Here is a 21250-nt window from a genome sequence, read left to right as displayed (position 1 = left end):
ATATAAAAAAAAAAAAAAAAAAAAAAGAGAGAATAAAGTATATGGGAAAGGAAAGGACAGGAAAATGAGTGTACACAGATTCTGTGCAAACTAGGTCATCATTTAACAACTGAACTTCCATTGTAAGGCTCACACAACTTATGGCACATTTTACTTTTGCTTTCCCAAACAGGACTTTACTATATGCCACTTGGGGCTCTTTTGTAAATGGCAAAAAGGCTTCAGTTTTGAAAGAAATGTATATATATATACATACACACACTACTGGTCAAAAGTTTTGGAACACCCCAATTGTTTTAGTTTTTTATTAAAATTTTAGCAGTTAAAGTCCAATGAATAGCTTGAAATGGTACAAAGGTAAGTGGTGAACTGCCTGAGGTTAAAAAAAAAGTAAGGTTACCCAAAACTGAAAAATAATGTACATTTCAGTATTTTACAAAAAGGCCTTTTTCAGGGAACAAGAAATGGTTAAACAATGTAAAGCTGTTCTGCAGCAATGGAGGTTGATCAAGCTTTGAAAGTTGGTGCTACCAATTCCCACAGATGTTCCAACTTGTCTGGATTACTTACAACCCCCTCTGTTTGTATAAAAGTATTGTTGGAACACACTGTGGTACCATACCCTCGTGAGCATTATTTGAACAGTACTGTACTGCAGAAAGTAGTGTGTTGCTATAAAAATGGCGGGAAAAAGGCAATTAGGCCTAACAATGGAAGAGAGACAGACCATCATAACACTTAAAAATGTTGGTCTTTCCTACAGAGAAATTGCGAAGAAAGTCAAGGTGTCAGTGAGTACAGTATTCTTCACCATCAAAAGGCACTTAGAAACTGGGGGAAACTCTGACAGGAAGAGTTCTGGCAGACCCAAAGCCACAACAGAATCAGAAGACAAGTTTCTGAGAGTCAACAGTTTGCGTGATAGGCAGCTCACAGGACAACAGCTTCAAGCACAGCTTAATAGTGGTCGTAATAAGCAAGTCTCAGTTTCAACTGTAAAGAGAAGACTTCGAGATGCAGGTTTGATAGGTCGAGTTGCAGCAAGAAAGCCATTGCTAAGACGTCAGAATAAGAAAAAGAGGCTTGCCTGGGACAAGAAACATTGTCAATGGACTACTGAAGACTGGAAGAAGGTGCTATGGACTGAAGAATCAAAATTTGAAATCTTCGGTTCATCACGCAGGATTTTTGTAAGCCGTTGAGTAGGCGAAAGGATGGTTCCTCAGTGTGTGACGTCAACTGTCAAACATGGAGGAGGAAGCATGATGGTCTGGGGCTGTTTTGCTGGATCCAAGGTCAGTGATTTGTACGGAGTGAAAGGCACCCTGAACCAAAACGGCTACCACAGCATTTTGCAGCGCCATGCAGTACCTTCTGGTATGCGCCTAGTTGGTCAGGGGTTCATCCTACAGCAAGATAATGACCCAAAACATAAGTCTAAGCTATGACAGAACTACCTTAGCAAAAAAGAACAAGATGGTAAGCTTAAAAACATGGAGTGGCCAGCACAGTCACCAGACTTAAACCCCATTGAGCTGGTTTGGGATGAACTGGACAGAAAAGTGAAAGCAAAGCAACCTACAAGTGCCACACATTTATAGGAACTTCTGCAACTTTGGGAAGAACTTTCTGAAGAATATTTGATTTCCATTGTAGAAAGAATTCCACGAGTGTGTTCAGCTGTTATATCTGGCAAAGGGGGCTACTTTGATGAGTCAAAAATGTTGAATACATTTTGGTTTATAAATTGATTCCATGATTTCTTTTTTAACTTAAATTGTTCAATTGTTCTATTCTTTCATTTCAGAGTACAATAAGACATTGAAGCATGAATTTCAATAAAAACCTGGAAAAATTGGGGTGTACAACTTTTGACCGGTAGTGTGTGTGTGTATATATATATATATATATATATATATATATATATATATATATATACTGTGTATGTATAGCAAGACAACAAGATCATATATGTAGCATTTGAAAGTACTTACAAAGTAGTTTTGGAGACTTTGACCACCGGCAACATTCCGAGAAGAACTTTCTCTGATTTCAGGTACTTTTTCAGATCAAACACATCAAGCTTCTCATCTGATGTCAGCAGCACAAAAGTCAGAGCGGACCACTGGGAGGTGGAGAAGTTTTCAAATGTGTGCGTTTCTGAGCGCAGGTACTTTTTCACTTCTTCTACAAGAGAGTGGTCGTTCAGCTCATTCAGACAGTAGAAAAGATTGCAATTTTTATCAGCATCACTGTTCTCTTCCCCAATCTTTTCTTTGATATACTCAATGGTTCCCTCGTTGATCTCCTTGTTGTTTTCTGTCTTCCTCAACAGGTCTTGCAGTAGATTCTGATTAGTCTCCAGAGAGAGGCCAAGCAGGAAGCGGAGAAACAGATCCCAGTCTCCATTCTTGCTATCTAAAGCCTTGTCCACTGCCGTCTTGTAGAAGTCCAATGGAGGCAAGTCTCCAACTGTTGAAGTGAGCTTGCTAAACAGATTTTCACTTGTGTTATTGAATGTGCGAAAGACATAAAAAGCTGCCAGGAACTCTTGAATGCTCAGGTGGACAAAGCAGTACAATTTCTGTTGGGACAGCCCACATCCTTCTCGTGTGATCTGAGTGAATAATCCAGAGAATACGGCAGTGTTTGTGATGTCAAGACCACAGTCGTTCAAGTTGTCTTCAGTGAAGAGAAGTTTTCCTTCCTCTAGTCCCTTGAAAGCCAGTTTCCCCAGAGACATGATAGTTTTCTTGTTCCTTGTATTCCAGCATGAATTTGTCTCAGAACTGTCACCCGTCTCATCTGCACCATACTTCACATTGGCCTGTCTGCATTGTAACTCAAGGAAGTATATGTACATGTCAGTCAGGGTCTTGAGCATCCTTCCTTCTTCTTTTGTGTCCACGAAGTCTTCCAGAACTTTTGCAGTGATCCAACAGAAGACAGGGATGTGACACATGATGTAAAGGCTTCTTGATTTCTTGACATGTGACAAGACTTTCTCAGCCAAATCCTTGTCACTAAATCTCTTCCTGAAGTACTCCTCCTTTTGCTCATCATTAAATCCTCGCACCTCTGTAACCCGGTCAACTTTATTAGCAGGGATATGGTTGGAGGCTGCAGGTCGGGAGGTGATCCAGATTTGAGATTTAGGAAGTAGTTTTCCTTGGATGAGATTTGTCAGCAGAACATTCACTGAGGTCGGCTTTTTCACATCTGTCCAATGATCACCTTTATTGAAGTCAAGATCGAGGCGACATTCATCAAGACCATCCAGAACAATCAGAATTCTGTACTTGTCATAGTCCTCTATTTCTGATGTCTTCATACCCGGAAAAAACTGATGAATGAGTTCCTCCATGCTGTGTTCTGTGTCTTTTCTCAAATTCAGCTCCCGGAAAGAAAGTGGAAACATATAGAATATGTCCCCGTTTGCCATACCCTCAGCCCAGTCCAGCATGTACTTCTTGGTAGCAAATGACTTTCCAATGCCTGCCACTCCAATCGTCAGCACTGTTCGAATGGGTATACTTTTTTCAGATGCAGGTTCGAAGATGTTATGATATTTAATCGATGTTTCTGGTTTGAATTTTGCATCTTGAACTTGTCTGATCTCATGATGAACATGGAAATCTCCCCTCTCTCCCTCTATGATGTAGATATCTGTGTAGATCTCTTTCAGAAGAGCGGAGGTTTTCTGCATATCAATGCCCTCAGCCACATGGGTAAATTCCTCCGTCAGTTGAGATTTGAGTATCCCTTGACTTGCAACATCAGGCTTACCTGTAGGAAAATATTTTGTCAGTTATTGTGGACAGAAATTAAATAATACTTGCGATGAAATGCTTGGGGTCCAATTATATTGCAGTGTATCGAATTTAAACCAAGAATCAAAAATTAAGTTGTTTGTATTATGGTTTGTTTAGGTATACACCGGTCAACTAAAAGTGAAGCAGGGCTTAAAACATTTAACAGCATCATGACAGTGATTTGTTGGTTTGAGTCTGAAGTAGAGTTTGATTTTTGCTCCTCATCCTACTTGTCTGTTTCCGAGGTTATTTATTTCGGACAAATAATGGTAAATTTGGTTTCCCTCTGTACACTGGCGGCAATTGCATTAATATTTAATTGCAAGACATTGTGCTATCAATATGTCCCAAGCTGATCCTAAGGAATCCATTATTATATGGGCTGATCCAATCATATTATTTTTGGATTGTTATAGGCTAAAATAAAGAAGATGAGTCCAATCCTTTCTTTACTGTACTCTACTATTGCAGCGCTGTTTTCCTTTATGACAGCCTACATTGCCAGCATTTAGCTACATACAAAAACATTATTTAGGGCGCACATGGTGAAAATGACTGAGTTCTGACAGTTAAGTTAGCAAAATACACGTAGTCGCTAAACTCAGATGCTAACAAAAATGTCTTTTTTCATTTCTCTCTCTTATAAGCAAAGAGCAGCATTTTGGTAGAAGGGTTTCATTTATAAGCAGCACAGGCTGTTGCTTTTATCGGTTAAAAAAACAATAAACAGCATTAATTAAAAGTAATTCTGATAAAACAGTCCAAAATTGAATGTGTCTGTTGTCTATTTAAGTGCTCTCTGCAAGCCGGTGTCTGTACTTGTCAAAGATTGTTTGTGAGGTAGAAGGCAACATTCTGTAATGCCGCTGTACAATCGTAAAGGTTTCGTCTTCAAGTAATTTGTCTTCTCTTTAGCAGATCAAGTCACATCAATTTCAGGAGTTGCATTCTCCCAGTTAAATATCATATCAGTAATCTAAGCTGAGACACTTTATAGCTTTGAACCAGGAGCTCCAATAGTGTCCAAATGTGTTTTTCACTGTGTCAGAACAGTAAGATAAATAAATATCAGGCTCTGTATTGGCAGATACTCAATACTAAAATTACTTATTTTTGCAACCTTGTGGCCACTTGTTTGATTTTGATTTAGACACTTTAAACAGGCCTGGGTTTAATTGCACCCTTTGCTATGCAATGTCCCTGGCTGCCATCATCCGCACCCATAAACTTACATCGTATTTCTGTCGTCCTGTCGACACATGTTTCAGGCAGTTTCTGTCGGGAGGTTATCCAGAGCCGGGCAGAGGGAAGCAGGGTTCCTCTGATGAGGCTAGTCAGCAGTACATCCACTGAAGCTGGCTCTCTGACATCAGTCAATGTGTCGTTGTTGTCAAAGTCAAGAGGAGGTTGATACGCATCCAGTCCATCAAAGACAAATACAATTTTGAGCTGTTCAAAGTTAGAGATTACAAATGATTTAGTTTCTTCAAAGAAATGATTAAGCAGTCCCACCAAACTGAATTTTTTCTCTTTCATCAAATTAAGCTTGGAGAAGTTAAGTGGAAATAAAACTTCTTCTTCTTTGCCCCATATCTTTTCTTTTGTTGCATCTTTAATCCAAGTAAATATTGACTTATTGTCCTTTTTAGCCCACTCCTTTATACATTTCTGCACATGGAAGGATTTTCCAATTCCAGCTTTTCCAGTAGTCAGCACAGTTCTGATTTTTTGTCCTTTTGTATCTTTGAAGATGTCAGATACTGCATTCACTCGTATTACTGATTTTGCCGCAGTGCATCCATTTTTCTCTTCATCATTAACCTCACCACTTTTGTATTCTCGCATGATGTGTTCAGTGTTTTTCTGGTTAGGATGGTTTATGTCTTCATCTTGAGTGGTTTCTTTACGAAATCTTTCTTTCAGGGCTGACACCAGTTTCTGCCGTCGCTGCGAGGTCTCTGAATAAAATAAAAAAAAGTTATAGATGATGAAAAATAGAAGCAGATGAATACCAAGCAAGTAATACCAAAACATTTTACATTAACCAAAAACAAAATCACTTTTGTTGAAACAAATTTGTTCCCAAAAAAAAAATTAAGTTTAGTCAAGTTTGTCACATTTTCCATAAAATTGTCATTTGTCATGGATGCATTTTTTTCAATCTAAAAATAGCAAGAGACATGATGCAGATTACACAATACATGAGTTACGAATGAGCTATGAAAATATGTTACTGTCATAGTTTCATACCTTGACATTCTGTCACTTTATCAATGTATTCAGGAGGAATCTTATCAACTCCTGAAGGTTGAGAGATGATCCAGAGACAAGCAGAGGGAAGCAAATTACCCTTGATGAGGTTTGTTAGCAGCACATCCATCGAGGCTGGCTCTTCCATATCAGTCAGGTCCTTGTTCTTTGCAAAATCCAGAGAAAGTGCACATTCTTCCAAGCCATCAAGAACAAAAGCTACTTTAGACTCTTCGTACTTGTAAACCCTGTGTTTATCGTTATTGAGGGAATGATGAAGCAGATCTGTCATGCTTTGAACTTTGTCCCTTCTTGAATTCAGCTCGCTGAAATCAAATGACACTATCAAGTCTATTTTTTTGTTGGATTTTTCTTTTGCCCAGTCTAACATGAACAACCTTGTTTGAAAGGTTTTACCAATACCAGCCACTCCCTTCATTAGCACTGTTCGCACTTTCTTCTTTTTCTCAGGAAATAATGCATCAAAGGTTTGTGGTTTAGCGTTCTCGCTTTCGCCAGCTGATATATTGTATATTGCTCTGTCAGGTTCATGTCTTCTCAGTTCCTTTTCATGCTGACGGAGTACTCTTTTCTTCAGGTCTGCTGTGAATTGGCGTTTGGCATCTTTATCTAAAGAAATAATAAAGACGTACAGAGAAAGCCAAATGCAGAAATGCAATTAGTTTTACACAATATAACGACAAGTGCAACATGATGTGTTGTGTTATACCTGCAGTTAAAGCCAAGATGCATATGGAATGATAATAAAGAAATGTAAGTATGAATTTGAAATTTTAATTAATTTCTTCTTTTTATAAATGCATTGATTGTAAAGCTAGTAAAGTTTCTTGTTTGAGTACCTTTGCTGTGGCTACGCCCATCCTGGCCATGCTCCATGGAAGCACTGCTGGACACAGTCAAGACATGTTTGTGTCAATACAAAAAGATACATTTACTGTGACAAAGATGAATATACTTATTATGTTTTAGGTAAAATGTATCTTTCAGGGTTCACTGCACTACTTCGTCATTTTCTCATGTCGTTACTTTTTCTTTTTCTCTGTTATAGCCGTAAGTATGTACACACATGTTCTTTATCTTACCTTAGCTCAGGCAAGAAGTTGAGAGGATCATCTTGGGGAATGTTGCTGGGTACAGGAGAGACTGACCTCAGTGGCTCAAATGGGCTTTAACATAGATTACATTTACATAATGTAACCTTTTTAACATGTTTTAACATTATTGCTGAGTTTCAGAATGGGATTTCGAGTTATTGTCTTTCTATGTCGGTCATTCACTTCAATTTAATTTCTCTCTGTATCAAACATGCAACATAACCAAAATGTCTTACCCCGATTTTTCTTTACAGAAGTTGAGAGGTTCATTCTTGGACCAGTCACTTTTTATGGAATCATTGCTGGGTGCAGGAGAGACCGGTCTTTGTGGCTCAGGCGGCCTTAAACACAATTACAATTACAAAAACACATCTTTAAAATTTTTGTTGAGTTTTAAAATGGCATACAGTTACAGTTCTTCTCTTCATCAGGATGGCCGAAAGCCTACACATCTTCAGCCGAAGGCTAAAAACACATCTCTTCCAACTACACCTCGAATAAAAAAAATTAAAAATAATTCTAGAACCTGTACTTTCATATGTCTCTTTGTAGCTTGGCTTATTTAACGCTAATGTACTTGCACTTACTACTTGTTGTCTGGAGTTTGAACCTTCACAGTTGAAAGCACTTAATTGTAAGTCGCTTTGGATAAAAGCGTCAGCTAAATGACATGTAATGTAATGTAATGTAATCTTTAGATGTCAGTCATTTGATTCAATTTAATTTCACTCTGTATGAAACATCCACCATAACCAAAATGTCTAAGGAGCCACTGTGCTTTGTGTAGGAGCTTGTTGCAGGAAACAGCTGTAACAGTCTTTGTCACAAACTCCTGGGCAGTTAGGTGCTTGTGATTCGTTTTTACCCTCCATAGCGTTTTAAAAACTGTATGCCTCTTACACCGCCTCAAAATGGACTGACAAGTCTGATAACTGGTTGCATGATTCGCCTCTGTAGCATGACTTTGGGTTGCATTTCTCCAAAAGTTGAATCTGTCTCATAGTTTCGCCACAGGCTGCTGTGCTTTTTTTGGCTCCACCCTGCATCCCCATGCCGTAGCCTAAACCCACTACGCCCATTCAAAATTAATGGGAAGACTTGCGTTTTCGCCGGACCGCCTTAAGTCTGACCGCCTTAAGACCGACCGCCTTAAGACCGACCGCCTTAAGACCGACCGCCTGACGACAACCTGACCACCGCCAGCCCGACCACCACCCGACCACTGGCCGACGACAGCCCGACAACAGCCCAACAACAGCCCGACCACCACCAGACGACTGCCCGACCGCCCGACGACCGCCCGACGACCGCCCGACAACCGCCCGACGACCGCCTGATTGTATGTGAACGCAGCCTCATGGTATGTGTCTATAGAGCTCAACAGCGGGAAGTAAAAATAGAATGCAATTTCTCCATTAAGAAATTGGAGTATAAGCCATAAAATGGTAACCGTCGATCGTAGACTTAAAACCAGCATGCCGACGTGACTAAGGGATTCTATATGCTCATATAGACGCCAAAAATCATGGGGCACCAACCTTGTTTTGAGATAAACGTCTTTTATTCGCGATGTCTTGGATAAGTACTTTATTACCCACAATCTTGAACAATCCCACAGTGATGCCTCTGATTGGTGGAACTCATGCTGGTGAGGAGGGGGAGCTGCCTGCACGATCCGTCACAAGGATTTACGACACTGCACAAATCACGATCACGATCTGCCGGGAAGCTAACGTTAGTTTAGCTAACAGCTAATTGGGCTAACCACTAGCTGACAGCTTAATTCAGTCTAGAATAACATTAACTCAAACTTAACACTGGGAAAGCAGGCTACAGCTGATGTAACAGCCGTTATATATTTTAACGGTTATTTCCAGTTTTGAGGATCTTTTAAAGTTATTACATGCTGTCTCAGCTAGCGGTTAGCCCAATTAGCTGTTAGCTAAACTAACGTAGCTTCCTTTATTCAGTGGTGCGCGGTGGTTTATGGGATGAGTAGTTCCTTCACTCTGAAATGACTGATATGTACACAGTCTTGTACCTTTGAGTTTTTTTGGATTTTCTGTTCGTTTTTTCACTCCAAATGGTACGTTGTATGCTTATGAGTCACATACCATCTGGTTAGCCTAAGGCATGGTCTAAAACTCTCTTTTCCAGACGTCAATGGGAGAAATGAATGGGAAATTTACCCAAGGTCTCTCAGAGGAGGGGCAGGACTGTTGAGCTCTATTGTCAGCATTTCCATGCAGAACCAAGTCAACACTGAGTAAAAATACTGTTGATTTAGAGACAAGAATGAGTACTACAACACCAGAGGCGATTTCTTTAAGACTGCAATGGAAGCTCAGCTTCCCCTAAAATGTCAAAAACCCTTAAAAGGGGTGATAGAATAATTATATAGGTTCTCCTAATTATGTAACATTGATTGGGCTGAAAATGGCCTGGTTGTGAGGCGTTTTCTTTAAGACTGCAAGGGAAGCTCAGCTTCCCCTAAAATGTCAAAAACCCTTAAAGGGGTGATAGAATAATTATATAGGGTCTCCTAATTATGTAACATTGATTGGGCTGAAAATGGCCTGGTTGTGTAACAGTTGTGTTCGATTTCAATTTAAGGCATTTTTGTGAACGTGAGGGGTGTTGTTAGGAGGAGCAGCTAGCTAGCTATGTGTCCCATTCAATACAATGAGAAAAGATCGCGGCTAGCTAGCTACACTTTCGGCATATCTATAGCATATTTACAGTTTGAATTTCGTCACGCCACTTATATTACAGGTTTCCCAAGGTCTTATAAAGCTAACAGTTGTGTCTGATTTCAATTGAATGCATTTTTGTTAATATGAGAGGTTTCGTTAGCTCATTTATAGTTACGTATAAATAAATGGACAATTTTCATGACGTAGGCCGAAAATGAGCTTCCCCTCTTTCAAAGACTGGCTGAAACGGGTAATTGCATTGTTTAAAAAATAAGTGGAATAATTACATCTGGCATGACCAGATATTTTATAAATATCTTAAATAACACAAAACAACTAAATGGTGGTAGGTAATACATCAGATTTCATATACTGCTTTAGTAAAAAAAAATATTACCTGGCTGACGATGGGAGCAGCAAGACGCAAAAAACGAAAATTACTGTTGCACTAGTCTGGACATCTTACCGTGCCAACCTCGCAATAAAGGTTTCCTAAATGCCATGTATATAAATGTGATGTCAGCTTACTAATTGATTGCGGGTTTTGTGTAGATTTGGACTTTTATACGTTTATTCCACTTTGTTTAAACGGCGAAGTGGAGAGGCCTCCTTCACCTGTTTGGAGCTGACTGGTGAATGTGACACTCATATAGGCCTTGCTGGATACACCGGGACCCTTTTTGTGGATCTACTGATCACTGTGGATTACTTTTTTTTCCGTGCCATTGGATTACGGCAAAATACAGATGTTTTTTCTCAACGTGTCTTAACGTTTTATGGTGTGATAGCGCTTTGTTTCTGCATTTGGATAGAAAGGGCTCCAGACTAAATTTTTTCATTAGGAGCACAGTGGCCCCCAACTGAAACCAGAAAATGTAGGGGCACACCGTAAATCAACATGCTAACCAAATATTCACATTTCTAGTAATTTCCACTGTATTACTAATAAATACTTTGATAATAGATGCAGAAATTACAATGTGCTGTTTCAAATTCAGTGTCACTTTTGAAGATGCAACATATAAGGTAAACTGACAGCCCCATCGCTGCATGACAGTAAACAATATATATATATATATATATATATATATATATTTAGGGCCCGAGCGCCGACAGCGGCGAAGGCCCTATTGAAACTGAAGGAATTATTCTTTCTTTCTTTCTTTCTTTCTTTCTTTCTTTCTTTCTTTCTTTCTTTCTTTCTTTCTTCCTTCTATTATTTTCCCGTCAAATGAATTGGCTTTTTGAGGGGCTTAACATATTCAAAAACTCACCAAATTTGGCGGTCGCATCAAGTCTGGTGAAAATTTACGTATTTTAAGGGTTTCGGGAAAAGGCACACCAAAATGGCTCGCTAGCGCCCCTAGAAAGTTAAGAAAAATTGAGCCCCTGCAGTGCGTTTAACGTGTCCACACACGAAACTTGGTACACATATGTATCATGTCAAGATGTACAAAAACTTCATTAGAGCCATACCCTAAACCCAACAGGAAGTCCGCCATTTTGATTTCAAAGTTCGAAATTAGTGCGATTTTGGCCATTTCCACATGTCGTAACTTTAACGAACTCCTCCTAGAGATTTCATCCGATCAACTTCAAACTCGGTCTGTTCCATCTTAAGATGTTAAAGGTGAAAAGTTGTTAAAAGAAAAACTTTTCGTCATAGGGCGTGGCGGGCGGGCCATTTTTGCGCGCGTTTCGCGCCGAAACAGGAAGTGGGTGTAACTCGAGTGTACGTTGTCCGATTACTCGCAAACTTTTCAGGATTCATAAGAGTCCAACCCTGAGGACAAATAACGGCCGATATTTACTTAAAGTCATAGTGCCCCCTAGTGGCAACAGGAAGTAGGCCTAAAAGTCAAGGTGCTATACTTTAACGAACTCCTCCTAGAGATTTCATCCGATGGACTTCAAACTTGGTCTGTACCATCCCAACACCTTAACGATGGAAAGTTATTAAAAGAAAAACTTTTCGTCAGACGGTGGGCGTGGCGTGGTGGCCATTTTGAGTGTTTAGCGATGAACAAAGAAGTTGTTGTAACTTGAGTGTACGTTGTCGTATCTGCCCGAAATTTCTCACGATGGACAAGGGTCCAAGCCTGAGGACACCTACAGGCCAAAATTGACTTTTGGTCATAGCGCCCCCCCCTGGCAACAGGAAATCTGACTTATATGACAAACATCATCCGATTTGCCTGAAACTCAGAATGTGTGGTCTACGTGTGATACTGAGCCGGCCCCTATAATATGACCACGCCCACTTACTCAGGCCACGCCCCCTTTCATAACATTTGAACCGTTTAAGGTAGAGTCTTGTGTGAGGTGTCATTGAACTCAGCAGAGAGTTCCTTTTTTATTGGTGATGGTTTGGCCCGCCCCCTATGCATAAGCCACGCCCCCTTTCATACATGCTGACCCATTTAAGGTATAGTCTTGTGTGAGGTATCATTCATCTGAGCAGAGGCTTCATTTTTAATTGGTGATGGTTGAACCCGCCCCCTATGCTTTAGCCACACCCCCTTTCACAGCTAATGAACCGTATGACATAGAGTCTTGTGTGAGGTATCGTTGAACTCGGCGGGGAGTTCCCTTTTCATTGGTGACTTTTTGCCGCGTCTGAGTGCCGCGCAAATGCACAGTCGCAAGGAGCGGCGTCCGCCGGTAACCCCGACGCGCGCCGAGGCGCGAGGGCCCGTCCATCGCTGCTCACAGCTTTAATTGTATATTATTTTATTTGTTTTATTTTCATCATGACCGTTTTTAATTGCTCTTTAATGTTTCATGTAAAGCACTTGGAATTGCCTTGTTGCTGAAAGGTGCTGTAGAAATAAAGTTGCCTTGCCTTACAACCTCAGCCTGTCAGTCAGTCACCAGGGCATTGAAAAAACCACTGTTGTGCCTGGCTGCTTTTCTCTGGGAAGTAACATCAACAGCACCGTGACCGCTTTCGGCTCGGCATTAATATCATATTAATGCAAACGCTGTCTGCGTGAAGTTATGAAAAACTGTAACCACACTTGAAACCACTTGATCGGCATATCCGTGACTCACTGTGACTTCAACAAAACTGCAGAGCCAACATAGTTTGCATCGTCTGCAGCTCTACGTGTGTGCGAGTGTGTGTGTTTGTGTCAGAGCTCTGCTCTCTGTCAATTTTCAGAGAGGACAGATAAGCTTGCGCTTACGCGCTCTCGGGTACCAAAATTCCAACATTTAACGTGTTAAAAAAGCATTAAAATGTACTGGTCGCACATGAGCGACTGGATGTAAAATTCAGTCGCACACTCTCAAATTTTGGTCGCAGTCTGGAGCCCTGATAGACATCTCAACAGACTGCAGGTCGAACACTGATTGTTCACTGTTACATTTTCGTTGAATTTAAGTGTCGGGGCATTCTGCCACCGTCAGTCTATTGCGTTCCAAGACAGCCGTGCTGGGACTGGATTTCATAAGGGCGAATTGTTAAATTGTTACAATGTTATTTAAAATCTGCTTTAAAAATAAACATATAGGTTTTGGAATATAATGTTCAGCTTCGGCAGCTTTACCTATATGCTAAAATATACAATGACTTATTTAAATCAAAAAGCCTAGTGACGAGTCCATAGCAACCAGTGTTGTTGATTGTTTTATTTCATGTGAATACTAGTTTACTAGAGGAGTAACTTAGTATTTGAAGTAATGCAGTTAAGTGTGCATTTAGTTTCTATGCTTATTGTGTTTCCACAACAATGTTAGTGAGTAAATCTACTGAAATGGCCACCACACCATAACAGAGGAGTGTGATGCGTAAGATGAGAATGCAGACGTTAACTTGTGTATGTCATGGCTGTAAAAAAAATCAAATGGCATCTGTACATCTTTGCTAAGCGCAAACTAGCACGTAGGGGGGGGGGGTCATGCCTCTTTTTCAAATCATTTTGGAGGGTCATAGAAAAATTATTACTGGTGAGGCGAGGGTCAAGTCTTTTTAGCCTTAAGGTCCCAAAACTCCTCCGGTGGCCCCTTAAATAAATAACGAACCGTCCCTTAGCAAACAAAATGGATGATCTTTGGCTGCGGATCACCACTCTTCCCCTCTCACACACATTGGCCAAGTCTGGCAGACTCGCTCTCTACTGATTTTTCAACATGAAATTAAAAAGAAATGCCATCAAATTTAATTTCTCTCTGTATCAAACTAGCCTGGCTCCGCCCTCCTACGTACTTCCGCTCAATTTTCATTTCCTTCAGTACTCCGTCTGGGTTTGCGGTATATTCTTGGGTTTTCTCCGGCCAAATGTTTGGCGGTCCAATTAGCGAACAGAGGGGAGTGGCTGAGAACAATGACATTGAGGTTGTGCGCTAGAAAGATGCGAGTGAAGCCATTCGGTCCGTTGTGGCAACGCTGCCGAATATCCAGAAGTTAAAGCCCGAGAACAATATTTGCTGTGTTGGTGGCCATGATGTTGTGGCCCTCCTCCCCACGTGGTTAGAGAAAAGTTAGATTTTCCAGCTCGCTCCGTTAGTGGTGAAGGAGTTGGCTAAGGCTAATACTAAGGATGCTAATGCTAAATATAAGCCGGTGTCGGTCTGCCCTCTTGGTGCACTTGCGCATGACATACGTCACGACCAAAACGTTAGCGATTGGTTATGGCAGATGCAGAGTGGCTCTGGGCAGATCCAATAGTTTTAAACTTCAACAGAGTACCCGCCTTCATGGAAGTTAACACTTGTCAATGGTGAGTGGCCAGAGTCTCTGTACAAATGAAATGTGCGAGAGTCTGGTAGGACCAGGCTAGTATCAAACATGCAACATAACCAAAATGCCTTACCCCGATTCTTCTTTAGTGAAGTTGAGAGGTTCATTCTTGGACCAGTCACTTTTTATGGAATCATAGCTGGGTGCAGGAGAGACCGGTCTTTGTGGCTCATGCAACCTTAAACACAGATTACAATTACAAAATGTAACACTTTAAACATCTTTAACATTATTGTTGAGTTTTAAAATGGTATTTACAGTTCTTCTCTTTAGATGTCATTTGATTCAATTTAATTTAACTCTGTATCAAACATCCAACCTAACCAAAATGTCTTAGAGCCACTGTGCTTTGTGTAGGAGCTTGTTGCAGGAAACAGCTGTACCAGTCTTTGTCACAAACTCCTGGGCAGTTGAGTAAGCCCTGACTGCAGTACGCAGATCGAGGAGTGGCTCAATGTGGGTGGAGCTAAACGTTTGACTCCGCCCACTTGCCAGGTCTGAGGGGAAAACTGACCGGAGATCTTTTCCCGCGAGTGGAGTTTGCTTTTCCCGTTTTTGTTTTTCTTAACTCAACCGTCCGTTGTTGGCGTCCCCCAGAGACATGGGCTTGTTTCCCACGTGTCACGTTTGCTTTCCCCGTTATCCTTTTCCTTAACCCAGCAGCGGAGTGGAACCAAAACATCTTCCGGGAAATGTTGTAGACCACCGGCCGGCAGGCAGCGTCCGTCCACAGGCAGGTAGCTTCCGTCTGCGGGCAGGTAGCTTCCGTCTACAGGCAGGCAGCGTCCGTCCACAGGCAGGTAGCTTCCGTCTGCGGGCAGGTAGCTTCCGTCTACAGGCAGGCAGCGTCCGTCCACAGGCAGGTAGCTTCCGTCTGCGGGCAGGTAGCTTCCGTCTGTGGGCAGGCAGCGTCCGTCCATGGGCAGGCAGCCGGCAGGTTAGTCCGTCCAGACTTTCCCGATTGCCACTCCGCCTCTGCCTTAACAACCGTCAGTTGTTGTCTGGCGTTCCCCAGAGACCAGGGCTCATTTCCCGCGAGTCATGTTTGCTTTCCCCGTTCTTCTTTTCCTAAACCCAACCCCGTTCTTTTTTCCTTTTTACAATTCAAATATCATTGTTTATTATAATCTATATATCTATAATTCAAATATCATTATTTATTATAATCTATATATCTATATATATTATATTATAAAGGTGTTGCATTGATGTTTGAGAATGTGCTGCCTGATGGCCGCCACCAGATGGCGCACCCACGGAGTCAAACGTTTAGCTCCGCCCACATTTGGCCCAACTCCGATCTGCGTACTGCAGTCAGGTGCAATTGGGGCAGTTAGGTGCTTGTGATTCGTTTTTACCCTCCATAGTGTTTTAAAACTGTACGCCTCTTACACCTGTCTGATTACAGTCTGATTACTGGTTGCATGATTCGCCTCTGTAGCATGACTTTACAGACAATGAGTGATGCCACGAAAGCGAGACAAACAAGTGTAGATGACGTTACCCACGCAGTTGACTAATTATTCATAGAACCTTCCCCTCTCACGCACATTGGCCATGTCTGGCAGACTTGCGCTCTACTCATTTTTTAACATGAAATTAAAAAGAAATGCCATCAAATTTAATTTCTCTCTGTATCAAACATGCAACATAACCAAAATGTCTTACCCCGATTTTTCTTTAGTGAAGTTGAGAGGTTCATTCTTGGACCAGTCACTTTTTATGGAATCATAGCTGGGTGCAGGAGAGACCGGTCTTTGTGGCTCAGGTGGCCTTAAACACAGATTACAATTACAAAATGTAACACTTTAAACATCTGTAACATTATTGTTGAGTTTTAAAATGGTATTTACAGTTCTTCTCTTTAGATTGTCAGTCATTTGATTCAATTTAATTCACTCTTTATCAAACATCCAACATAACCAAAATGTCTTAGAGCCACTGTGCTTTGTGTAGGAGTGTAGTCAGCTGTACCAGTCTTTGTCACAAACTCCTGGGCAGTTAGGTGCTTGTGATTCGTTTTTACCCTCCATAGCGTTTTAAAAACTGTACGCCTCTTACACCGCCTCAAAATGGACTGACAAGTCTGATTACTGGTTGCATGATTCGCCTCTGCAGCATGACTTTGGGTTGCATTTCTCCAAAAGTTGAATCTGTCGCAAAATGCTGCATCCCCACCCCCGTAGCCTAAACCCACTACCCCCATTCAAAATTAATGGGAAGACTTGCGTTTTCGCCGGACCGCCTTGAGACCAAGCGCCTGACCGCCACCCGACGACCGCCCGAGCACCGCCGGACGACAGCCCGACGACAGCCCGACGACAGCCCGACGACAATGTATGGTCTTTAGCAAACAAAATGGATGATCTTCAGCTGCGGATCACCACTCAAATGGATTATGGACTGCAAAATCATGATTTTCACGAAAACATTGTAAGAACAGCTCCGTGCAACAGCATGTGCATATTTCGCCATGGTTGAATTTTACAGATAATGAGTGATGCCACGAAAGCGAGACAAACAAGTGTAGATGACATTACCCACGCAGTTGACTAATTACTCATGGACCCTTCCCCTCTCACGCACATAGAGAGCCGAAGTCACGCCCTTCCAGTGTTTCCTCTATGTTGATTGGCAAGTGGCAGTCCACCACGGTTAGATTTCTCCCGCCACGGTATCAGAAATGTTAGAGAGCACGTCATAGAATAGCGCAGACACGCGCTTCACAACGCGAGTGGGCATGCGTGCCACTCTGAGAAAAGGGAGAAAGAAAAAAAGAGACAGGCTGTCCGGAGGACCCAGTTGAGATGGCATGTGTGCATCCTTGAGAACTGTAAGTCGTATAACTTATATTGTCAGTTCATTTAAGCCTGTATTAGTCTATAGTTCTTGCACATTTTTAGTTTCACCTTCACCTGCTAGCTAAATTGCACGTGGCTGTTGATTCAATACAACGCCCTTGATATCATATCATGGCATAGGAGGCTAAATCGTGATTATTTCATACATTCATGTCCCGAAACATTCATTCAACATAATTCACAGCCAAATAACAATTAAAAGTATGTTATTTGAACACTTATAACCTAACCTAACCTGGCACTGCCTCCGTTTTGGTGTCTGCTGTGGTGCGCAGCGCTGCTTGCTGCCCTTTTTTCCTCCATAAACTCCGCTCTCAGCTCCTCTGCCAGTTGCTGCATGAACTTCCTCCGGGACATTTTACAGCTGGTGTACTCCTTGGAGAGGATGTGTGCAATGATTCCAGCCAGTTGTAGCATGTATAAAGTTATATGAACACGTAGACAGCTACCGGCCATCTACGTGTACCGCGCCTTTCACAGAGTGAGTGCCCGGTGCTTTTCTTCTGATTCAGAACAGAGTCCATCCACGCCGTAGCCTACGTTACCGACTCTGGCTTTGCCATCGGCCCATCGGTGACGCCCACACTTGTTACTCGAGACCGCTAGTTACGTTTCTCTGACAGAGACTATGATTATTACTAAGCAACCAAGAAGCATCTTCAACCAAGCAAAAGATTAAAAAAAAAACCGTGAAAATCCAAGCGGTCAATATCACTGTGTATGGCCAAAATAGGTAAAAGTGATTGTATTTCTTTGCCTTTTGTGTAATGTATATTAAAAAAAAATTGTTTTAATGAAAATAAATACTCTTTTAGGAAAAGTCAGGTACCAGCAGGATTGTATTTTTTTATTTAGCAAAGTTATTACACATATAAATTTCAAAACGGTCAAAATGACCGTCCTGGCCATTATAGTGTTAAGGAACAGGCCACAGGGGGACCATCTAGCAGCAGGTATGCTACTCAGCATTAATGGGCCACCTCTTTCTGAATTCCCCTATAACCGAGCCTTGGAGTTATTTTTCCAAAAGCCAAGAAAAATCAAATGCACGCGAAGTGTCACTTCCGTTTAATACGTAAAACATTTGCCGGCGGGGCGCGGGACTGGGGGGGGGGGTTCTGACAGATCGGCCCACTGCTAAAAAAATCCTAGAGGAAACACTGCATTCTACTTCCGGCCAATGGAACCTATCTTTCGAAAAAATATGAACGAGAGTCAATGGATCTATAATAATTATTTTTTTATCCCGTTTGAATTGCACCATGGATTACAAATATGATGTTCGTCAATTTAGAAGATCATTTTTCAACCAAAGAAAGTCTTGTTTTGTTGTTAAACTGTTGAAGTATAAGACTGTGAAAACACATAATTAGAAAGACTACACACTTCAATTTTGCTTATCTGCTGAAAACACTTCACTGGATAAAACACATCAGGTAAGATAACGTTTACATGTGTTGTGGAACAGAGCTAAGCTAGCTAGCTAACGAGCAAGTTGAGCATCAAGCTAGGTGGCGTAAATTGTGTGAGACGAGAGATGTAGTTCACAAAGTGGTTTCACACAAAACTAAGTGGTCATATGACAAACCTACGACTAACTGGGACTTTCTTCGGTTGAAAAATTATCTTTTAAATTGACGAACATCATATCTTTTATCCATGGCTCGATTCAAACAGGATCAAAAAATACTTATTAGCTCTCCATTGACTCTCGTCCATATTTTTTCCAAATTAAGGTCCCATGAGGTCCACCGGAAAGGGCGTGACTTCGGCTCTCTATTGGCCAAGTCTGGCAGACTCGCTCTCTACTCATTTTCAACATGAAATTAAAAAGAAATGCCATCAAATTTGCGGGTCGCACATGTGCGAGTAGTTGTAAAAAAAATAGCTGCACTATCTTAAAAAATGGTTGCAAATTGTGACATTGGAGCCCTGTGTAACATCACTCTAGAGCGGAGGCAAAATTAATTTCTGACATAACTTTGACTGTGTCACTTTCTCAAAAGTATAAAGAGGAGGATGAATTACATATTCACATAATTTGACTTTCACATCTTATGAGAGGTGAGACTTTGACGTTTAAAAAAGAAAAAATCAACTTACTTGTCAGTTGATGTGGCCTCGGCCTGTTGCTGAGACATGTTGGTTTTAGTGGCAGTTTGACCTGTTTTCTGCTCTTTGATGAATACAGGACCCTCATTTGAAGCATTTAACCAGTCAACAAGTCACCAACCAGAGTAGAATTTCCCTGAAAAATACAGAAAATCATTCAGTTCCTCTGACTTACGTACATCAACGTGTTCAAACTCTAGCAACTCATGACATCCTCCAAAGTTATTGTGAGGGGGCAAAGTCAGTAGTTAATGAATAATAACACAACTGCAATATGTGGACCTTGACCTTGATCAGCAATATGTCCCAATATGGTCAGTGTATGTTTTGGTCATTCGATTTTTATTTCATTAACAGGTAGCCTATTACAAAACAAAAAAAACGAATGGTTATTTGACTTTCAAAATTTCCCAAAAAAAAAACAGCTGAGGACTTGACTTTCAGTTCACGGCTGTAACGTTACTGTTACATCCAACGAGATATCCAATTTATAGGCAAGCCCGTGTCAATGAAACTTAGGCCATAGCCTACAGCTTGTCCTATCAAAAGACACATGCAGGACGACAATGGCCTAATTACAAAATCAGACACACAAATAAAGTACACGATTAAGTACAAAGACTGCATCAATCTTACTCTTATCAGTCTAGGTGAAGTTAAAATCCTTCAACTGTTTATAATTCATACAGCCTGACGGTTTTATCCTCGTAGTTGTGCTCCTCCATGCTGGCAGCACATTTTCGTTATGTAGGATGGCGAAGGCATAACCCGCCCTACTGTGCCTCTGATTGCATAGTACTCGTTGCCTTCGTTGGTTGGATTGGTCATGTTGTGGCAAAAGGAGTGTGATTGGTTAAGGTAAGGGTAAGAGTAACAGGCTAAGCCAATCAGAAGCAGAGAAAAGCAGAGTAGGGCGGGATATGCCTTCGCCATCTATAGGCAGAGCTGACACAGCTACACTTTCACTTTCATTTTTAGTATTTTTTTTTTTTTGGGGGGAAAACTCTTTTTATCACTCTTTTGGCTCTGAGTATGAGAAAAGCCCATTTTGAGAAAATGGCCTTTTTAAGGTACAATATGTTAAATTTCTGCATTAAAATGTCCAAAAACGACCATACCTATGTTATATATTTTAAAATATATAACATAGGTATGGTCGTTTTTGTTGAGTAGCCTACTTACACTATCCAAACAAACAATTTTCAAACCCAGATATTCTTTCAAGATAAAATTGCAATGAATCTATGAATTGATTTTTTCCCCCCCACCCCTAATTGTACATATGTGCCTGTTTTGAATGTTTTGAGTAGGTCAACATCAGTGTTGCCACAGTTACTTTGAAAAAGTAACTTAGTTACTTTACAGATTACTTGATTATAAAAGTAATTTAGTTACTTTACAGATTACTTGATTTTAAAAGTAACGAAGTTAGATTACAAGTTAGTTTATTAGTTACATTCAGCATGCCGTCAACACCCCCACAGCCTCAACATAAAAATTACAACCGGTTTACTGTGAGGCAGCTCAGCGTTGCCAGTAGTAGGGATCTGGTTTATTATGGTATGAAAGAGAGTGAGTCAACCGTGTTTAAGGGCAGCATTTCCGCTACAACATAGGCCTACTGCCCGACCAACTTCTTCAACTCTCCCCCACTTACTGGTTTTGC

At 41.1% G+C, this 21250-nt stretch overlaps 1 protein-coding gene across 8 annotated transcripts in view; it reads right to left on the bottom strand.

Annotated features, from left to right (window-relative positions):
* Positions 1-21250, bottom strand: part of LOC120559520 (protein NLRC3-like) — a 39488-nt gene that overhangs the window by 7036 nt on the left and 11202 nt on the right. Inside the window, exons 1-10 of one of the 8 annotated variants that reach the window (XM_039801255.1) lie at positions 20221-20446; positions 19576-19720; positions 16280-16384; positions 14685-14789; positions 7414-7518; positions 7166-7249; positions 6923-6969; positions 6063-6692; positions 5045-5770; positions 1995-3786 (exon numbers count right to left, since the gene is read on the bottom strand). In XM_039801255.1, the coding sequence (XP_039657189.1) occupies positions 1995-3786; positions 5045-5770; positions 6063-6692; positions 6923-6969; positions 7166-7249; positions 7414-7518; positions 14685-14789; positions 16280-16384; positions 19576-19613 (3632 nt within the window). In that variant the 5' untranslated portion in view covers positions 19614-19720; positions 20221-20446. Of the gene's footprint in view, positions 1-1994; positions 3787-5044; positions 5771-6062; positions 6693-6922; positions 6970-7165; positions 7250-7413; positions 7519-14684; positions 14790-16279; positions 16385-19575; positions 19917-20220; positions 20447-21250 lie in introns of those variants that run through there. The other 7 variants (XM_039801248.1, XM_039801251.1, XM_039801252.1 and 4 more) reach the window with 7 other exon arrangements.

The sequence above is a fragment of the Perca fluviatilis genome, chromosome 5, assembly GCF_010015445.1.
Source record: "Perca fluviatilis chromosome 5, GENO_Pfluv_1.0, whole genome shotgun sequence".
Taxonomy (NCBI): domain Eukaryota; kingdom Metazoa; phylum Chordata; class Actinopteri; order Perciformes; family Percidae; genus Perca; species Perca fluviatilis.
Note: the sequence above shows the minus strand (reverse complement) of the source record. Positions and strands in the feature narration are given on the sequence as shown.